Here is a 6,814-nt window from a genome sequence, read left to right as displayed (position 1 = left end):
CTCCTTCCTCCTGTCATTCCCCACCCCACCCCACCCCCATCTGCTTCACGCTCACAGCCCTAATAAAGCTAATGGTTCCGAAGGATGAGGGCTTTCTTTGTTTTTGTGAGCTACTGCCCCAGGCTCTGGAGTCCAGGGTGGGAAAGATGGAGAAATTAGATTGAGCCCGGGCCAGCTCCAATCGGCCCCCTCCTCCCGGACCCGCACCCCGGGATGCTTTCCCCCTCCAGCCCCTCCGGGGCGCGAGCCTGGCGCCCTGGGGGGGGGCGGGGGGGGGAGGGCAGCTCTGGGCCTCCCTTCTCCCGCCAGGGGGAGGGGCTAGGCAGCCCGAGGTCCTCTCCTCCCACCCACCCCAGCTAGCGTCACCAGCCGAGGTCCAGTCCGGCTTGCAGTCTGGCCCCGGGGCAGGGAGTCTGGGTGGGGGCACCGGTAAAGGAGCCTCGTGAAAAGCTTTGGGGCCCGGGCCAGGAGAAGAAGCACTCCAGGAATCGGCAGCTTCTCCTCCTCGCATCCCGAGGCTGCTGCCCCCCCAGAGCTGACGGTCGGGGGACCGGGACAGCGGCGGTAAGTGTTCGGGTCTCCGCGTCCGCCGCTGCTCATCCTCCCCTCCCCAGCCTTACGCTCTTATTTCCGTACCCCAAACTTCTGCTTCCCTATTTTCCCGATCCCAAGATTTCAGCTTGGCCCCTCACTGCCTTGTCCCAGCATCTTCCTGCATTCTCCCTTATCGTTCTGCCCCCCTTCCCTCTCCTGTCACTGCTTTATCCTCTGATCTTCCGTTCTTCCGACTTCCAGCATCAAATATTCAGCCCTTTGCGGGACCCGTCATAACCTGGCCCCTCTCTGCCTTTCCCTCTTCCTGCGTTGAATTCCTCTTCACGAATTCTGTAATCCAGCCACTCGCGATTCTTCACGTCCTCCATTTCCCATCTCCGCGCCTCTGCTGACTGTCCCCATGCCCGGAATGCCCTCACCCCTGTATCCTGGCTTCCTTCAGATTCAGCTCAAATCCCTACTGGTCCCACCCCACTTGCTAAAGCCTTTCATCATGGATTACCTTCTATCCACTATTCTGAATGTATTCTGTTTGTTTGTATATTGTCTCCTGTCACGGGGCAAATGGATGGTGTTGGGGAGAGGGGGTCCTTAGGTAGTCCTCTTTAAAGAATTACACCCTCTCGCACACAAATCCAATCAGAATAAAAGAATCTTTTTTTTTAGGCGCTAGAGAAGAGGAATCAGGAGAGGTCAAAAACTTATCTCGAGGGGAGATGGCACAGAGATACGGTTCTCTGAGATACCGATCTCCTCGAACTGGAGAAAGGCAAAAGCTTTTACAGATGGTAGATTGGGGTGATAACCTGAGGGTGGAATGTCCCTTACTGGGAGTGGGTTGGGAGAAGTTGGGTGAGGGGTGGTAGTTATCTCCCCTGCCACCGACCAGGCAGCAGCCACCCCTAATGGGTTTATCTCCCTTACTTCTCAAGGTGTCTGTCCTTCAGCTCCCCACCCCCTTCTCTCTGTCTCGTTTTCTCTAGCTCTTTTTATAGAAGTATTTTATTATTTTCCAGTTACATGTAAGGATAGTTTTCAACATTTTTTCCATAGGATTTTTAGTTGCAAATATCACCCCCCAAGTTTAGCTTCTCAAGGAGAGTTACCCCAGACCCGTGTCCTTTAGTTTAGCTGGCCAGTTTAAGAGTCCCAGATTCCTTGATATGTCCCAACCCCATAACATCTCTCACGCCTAGTTTTTGTCCTCCTTTGTGTCCTAAGGATTTAGTGCAGTGTCTGCCACATAGTAGGTTTGGTATTGTGCTCAATTCTTCATGACCCCATTTTAGGGTTTTCTTGGCAAAGATGGTGGAGTAGTTTGCCATTTCCTGAGGAAACTGAGGCAAAAAGGGTTAAGTGACTTGCCAAAAGTCACAGGGCTAGCAAGTGTCCAAGGCCAGATTTGAACTCAGATCTTCCTGGGCAGCTAGGTGGCACAGTGGATAAAGCACCGGCCCTGGATTCAGGAGGACCTGAGTTCAAATCCAGCCTCAGACACTTGACACTTACTAGCTGTGTCACCCTGGGCAAGTCACTTAACCCTCATTGCCCCACCAAAAAAAAAAAATAGAACTCAGATCCTCCTGATTCTTGGCCCTGAGCTCTATCCCTGGGGCCACCTAGTAAATGCTTATTGATCATCTCCCAGACTTGCTCCTCTCCAGTTTTCTTGAACTTCTTTTGTTCTCTGGTTCCTCCTTTCTATGGCTCTCCAGATTCCTATCCTCTCTTCTCCCAGATGCTCCAAACTTCCTTTCCCCTGACTTCAACCTCCTGTCCCTTCCTTCCCTTACTCTTGTCTCCTTATCTTCTTTTCCTTTCACCCCATTCTTCTATGACCCCATTCCCCAGTCCCCACCATCCTGACCCCAGTGACCTGTTTCCCTGACTCTACACCCTGTCCTCCCATTCTCCTTCCTCCCCATCTCTCTGTCCCGATGCTCTTTTTCCAGCCAAAGCAAGGTAAGGACTCCCATACTTCTCTACCCTGCAAATGGCCCGACTTTCTGGTATTTTGTTAGGCCCCTCTCCTTTTCTAGACTTAGGAACATCCCTCTGGTGGCCTGGTCGGGCAGATGTGGTATTAGTGGTTTTTCAGTTACTGCCTAATCCCAGAATTCCCCTCAAAAACTGTGTCCTAATGACTGTTCAATCTGGGAGCTTCCCAAGTAACCTTCTAACAGTACCATGGTGTCTGACCCCAGGACATTCAACCTCTGAATTAGTGAATGTTTAACTGGTTGTGTGTGAATGAATGTGAGTGTGAATGTGTGTGTGAGCTTGTCAGCAGAGTCTGAAAGCAGAAGTCAAAACCAACTCACCAGTCACTGTCCTGCCACAACAGAATGAGCTACTACTTCCAGCATGCACCATGGCACCAAGAAATGTCTCGTTTTTCATCTGGGCCCTTTTGCTGATCCTTCCAGACCAGAGCCAAGGCTCAGGGCAGCCTATGCTGCCCACTATCCCCTTTGTTGCCATCTGGAATGCCAACACCTATTTGTGCCAACAGAAATTTCAGTTGAACATAAGCCTGGACACCTTCCATGTGGTAGCCAACCCAAGCCAGGTCTTCAAGGGACCAAATATGACCATCTTCTATAGCACTGAGCTGGGCATTTACCCTTGGTACACACTTGCTGGGCAGCCCATCAATGGAGGCCTGCCCCAGAATGCCAGTTTTTGGGACCACTTGGACAAGTCCTATCGGGACATCCTGGCCACCTTGCCTGAAGCTGACTTCAAGGGGGTTGGGGTCATTGACTGGGAAGAATGGCGCCCTATCTGGGCCATGAACTGGGACTCCAAGAAAATATACCAGGAGCATTCTCTGGACCTGGTGAGAGAAAAGCATCCAGACTGGCCCCCCTTCCTGGTAAAAAAGGTAGCTAAAAAACAATTTGAGGATGCAGCCCGGGAATGGATGGCTGGCACCTTACAGCTGGGGAAGTTCCTGCGGCCCAGGGGACTCTGGGGTTACTATGGTTTCCCAGACTGTTACAATTATGACTTCCAGAAGACCAACTACACCGGAGAGTGCAATCCAGAGATCCAGGTCCTGAACAACAAGTTGTCATGGATGTGGGAGCAGAGCAGAGCCCTCTATCCCAGCATCTACCTGCCCCCGGAGCTGATCGGCACGGGGAAATCCCGGCTCTTTGTCAGGGGGAGGCTGCATGAGGCCTTCAGAGTGGAAGGGAGAACCTGGAATCCTGGCCGGCCCATCCTGCCCTATGGGCAGATCTTTTATGCGAAGACAGACCATTTTCTGCCCTTGGTGAACACCTCCCTCTATTCCCCTTTCCTCCTAGGCTTCAGTTCCCTGTCGATGAGAGTTAGACCGACCACAGACCAGAACTTTTGCCCATACTCTGAGCCCCATGGGAGGCCCAGGGCCCTCCCCTGACTAGCCCACTCCTACTTGGAGTCTTGTGGGGATGGACCTTGCTGTCCCTTGGTGTCAGACCCAAACTTCAAGGATGGGGTTCCCCTTTCCAAAATCATTAGAAATCACCCTTCTAACACCTGACACACCTATTGGTGTGTAGGTCCTGTCCCACTGAAGCAGCACGGTGTTGTTGAAAGTGCTTGATTTGGAGTCGGGAGCCCTGGGTTCGAATCCTACCTCTGCCACTTCTTATCTGTGTGACCATAAACCAATCTAAGCTTCATAGCTTACTCATCTGCCAAATGGGCATGATAGTCCTTGCAGTGTTTACAGGGGAGGTCTGCTGGGAAGAAAGCACTATGTAAATGTTACAACTAGAGGAGATTCAAAACATTATTATGACCCTTGCTCTGCTGCTAGGAGTGGTCCCTCCAGGTCCCTCGGTCCCATTAAGGGGTGGGGGAGGGGTCAGATATGAATATTCTCACAAAGGCATTTTCCTCCCCCTTCTCCATTTCCCATCCCCTAGGAGGAGCTGGAGAATACCATTGGGGAGAGTTTGGCTCAAGGTACAGACGGAATTGTGTTGTGGATGAGCGGAGTCCGTGAACACACCAGGGTGAGTGGGGTCCAAGGGCTCGGCATCACATGTGGACCACGGACCAGCAGAGAAGCACATCATAAAAGAAAAAGAGCACATCACTGAATCGGGCATGCAGCTAAAAAAATCCCTAGAAAACCATCAAATTTAAAAACCTCGATTAAATATCAAAATAGAAATCCTAAAAATCAAAGAAGAGATGAATAAAATCAAAAGCAAAAGAACCCACTGAATTAATAAATAAAACTAGCAGACTAAAAAACCCCCAATAAGGTAGATAAACTATTTGCTAATTTGGTTTTTTAAGGTAGAAAACCAAATGACCAATATCAAGAGTGAAAAAGAAAAATTCCTAACCAATGAAGAAGAAATAAAAGAAATGATTAGAAATTGTCACGCCCAATTATATGCCAGTAAAACTAATGATCTAAATGAAATGGATGAATATTTACAAAAATATAAAACTCTCAGATTAACAGAACAAGAAAAGGGAGACTTAAATAACTCAGTATCAGAAAAATAAATTAAGTCAAAAATGAACTCCTAAAGAAAAAACCCCAGGATTAGATAGATTTCCAAGCAAATGCTACCAAACATTTAAAGAACAATTAATTCCAATACTACAAAAGCTGTCTGGAAAAAAAAATATGAGAAAAGAAGGGGTCACTCCCTAGCTGTGTGACCATGGGCAAGTCACTTAACCCTAATTGCCTCCCCCAACCCCCGCTCAAAAGAAAGAAAAAGAAGGGGTCCTGCTACATTTTTTCTATGATAAAAATATATTGTTGATACCTAAACCAGGAAGTCAAAACAGAGAAAGAAAACCATGGAGATGCCCATTATCAAGCCCTCCTTAGGATAAAGAGAAACCAAGCTGGAAGGGCAGGTTGTTCTGGAAGAACTCTTGCAGCCCTGGGGGAAAGGAAAGGACACACCTTTATGTGCTGATCATAGCCAACACCTGGAGACACCTGGAGTGGGGTGGCAGAGGGGCCACAGACTCAGGCATCACTGCCTCCCTCTTCCTGAGTAGATTTTCCTACCCCTAAGATTACCCTTCAGGGGTGAGGTTGGCGCCAAGCCTTCCTGACGCCTTTGGGTATGCCCAGGCAAAGCTAGCTTGAAACATGTGTCCTGGGGGTGCCTGGGTGAGTCTGACACTAAGGCTGCCTGCTTTCTGCCCCTAGGAATCCTGCCAGGCCATTAAGAACTATGTGGACACCACCCTCGGACCCTTCATCCTGAATGTAACCAGCATCGCCTCCCTCTGCAGTGAGGCGTTGTGCTCAGGACACGGCAGATGTGCCCGCCACCAAGATCATCCCCATGCCTTCCTTTTCCTCAGCCCAGCCAGCTTCTCTATCCGACGACAGCCAGACAGTGGACAGTTGAACCTCCAAGGTACCTTGACAGAGGAGTCCTTGACCAAGATGAAAACAGAATTTGAGTGTCGCTGCTATCCAGGCTGGGCTGGGGACCACTGTGAGCACCAGAGCAGCCGGTGATGCCTCTAAAGGGAGGACCAAGAGAACAGCTGGAAGGGTCTCCGATCCCTTTATTCTCTGAAGTTCTGGTCTCTACCTGTTGGGGAGACAGCATCCTCTCCCTCACATCCCTGTCACTACCTCCCACCCTCCAATAACCCATCTGTGATGTGTATGTGACCTTGGATGACTTATCCATCTCTCTGAACCCTGGCATCCTCCCCGTCAAAGGGAAATAACAGGACTTCATTGGGTTGTTTGGAGGAGTGTGCTTTATAAATCACAAAAGGATACAGAAATGAGAACAGGCGTTATTCCAAGAAACACAATTCCTCTAAATCACTTTGGAGGGAACGTTCGTTCCTCATACTTCAAGGTAGTTTTGCCTCTGGGTTGGTCTTTCCTACTGGAACAAGAGGGCAAGTAGACCCTTGTCAGGGGCTGTTGGGGTGAGAGGCGTTTGAGGACGCTTGTATCCCGATATTTTTGTTCAGTGCTAAAAATAAAAAGTTTTATTCACCCATGAAAAAGACATGAACAGTTGCATGATAGCAATTTGTCCCAGGACCATTTATATCTGAACGCCATTGAACAAGGCAAGAATGATTTTTCAATACTAATGAGGACAGTAAGAATAAATAAAAGAAGGGTATTGACCTTTAGAAACTGAGTTCCCCTTTCCTTCCAGGTGGGTTTCTTTAATTGTCAGCAAGTCCAGAACTCCAGGTGTGCTGGGGGTGGTTTTCTGACTCCAAATCCAGAGACCGGCAGTCAGTCAATAAACGG

General features: G+C 49.4%; 1 protein-coding gene across 3 annotated transcripts; it reads left to right on the top strand.

Annotated features, from left to right (window-relative positions):
• The first annotated feature begins 296 nt into the window (after positions 1–296).
• HYAL1 (hyaluronidase 1) lies at positions 297–6,814 on the top strand. 3 transcript variants are annotated; one of them, XM_043977617.1, is made up of 5 exons: positions 297–564; positions 1,222–1,343; positions 2,900–3,832; positions 4,473–4,562; positions 5,732–6,814. In XM_043977617.1, the coding sequence occupies exons 2-5, from the start codon at positions 1,272–1,274 to the stop codon at positions 6,047–6,049; spliced, it is 1,413 nt and encodes a 470-aa protein (XP_043833552.1). In that variant the 5' UTR covers positions 297–564; positions 1,222–1,271; the 3' UTR covers positions 6,050–6,814. The 3 variants fall into 3 exon arrangements, with proteins under 3 accessions (XP_043833552.1, XP_043833554.1, XP_043833555.1); XM_043977619.1 differs by lacking the exon at positions 1,222–1,343 and having other exon boundaries at positions 300–564; positions 2,982–3,832; positions 5,732–6,812; XM_043977620.1 differs by lacking the exon at positions 1,222–1,343 and having other exon boundaries at positions 368–564.

This window comes from Dromiciops gliroides, chromosome 1 (assembly GCF_019393635.1).
Source record: "Dromiciops gliroides isolate mDroGli1 chromosome 1, mDroGli1.pri, whole genome shotgun sequence".
Classification (NCBI taxonomy): Eukaryota; Metazoa; Chordata; class Mammalia; order Microbiotheria; family Microbiotheriidae; genus Dromiciops; species Dromiciops gliroides.
This window is presented reverse-complemented; position numbering and strand designations above follow the sequence as displayed.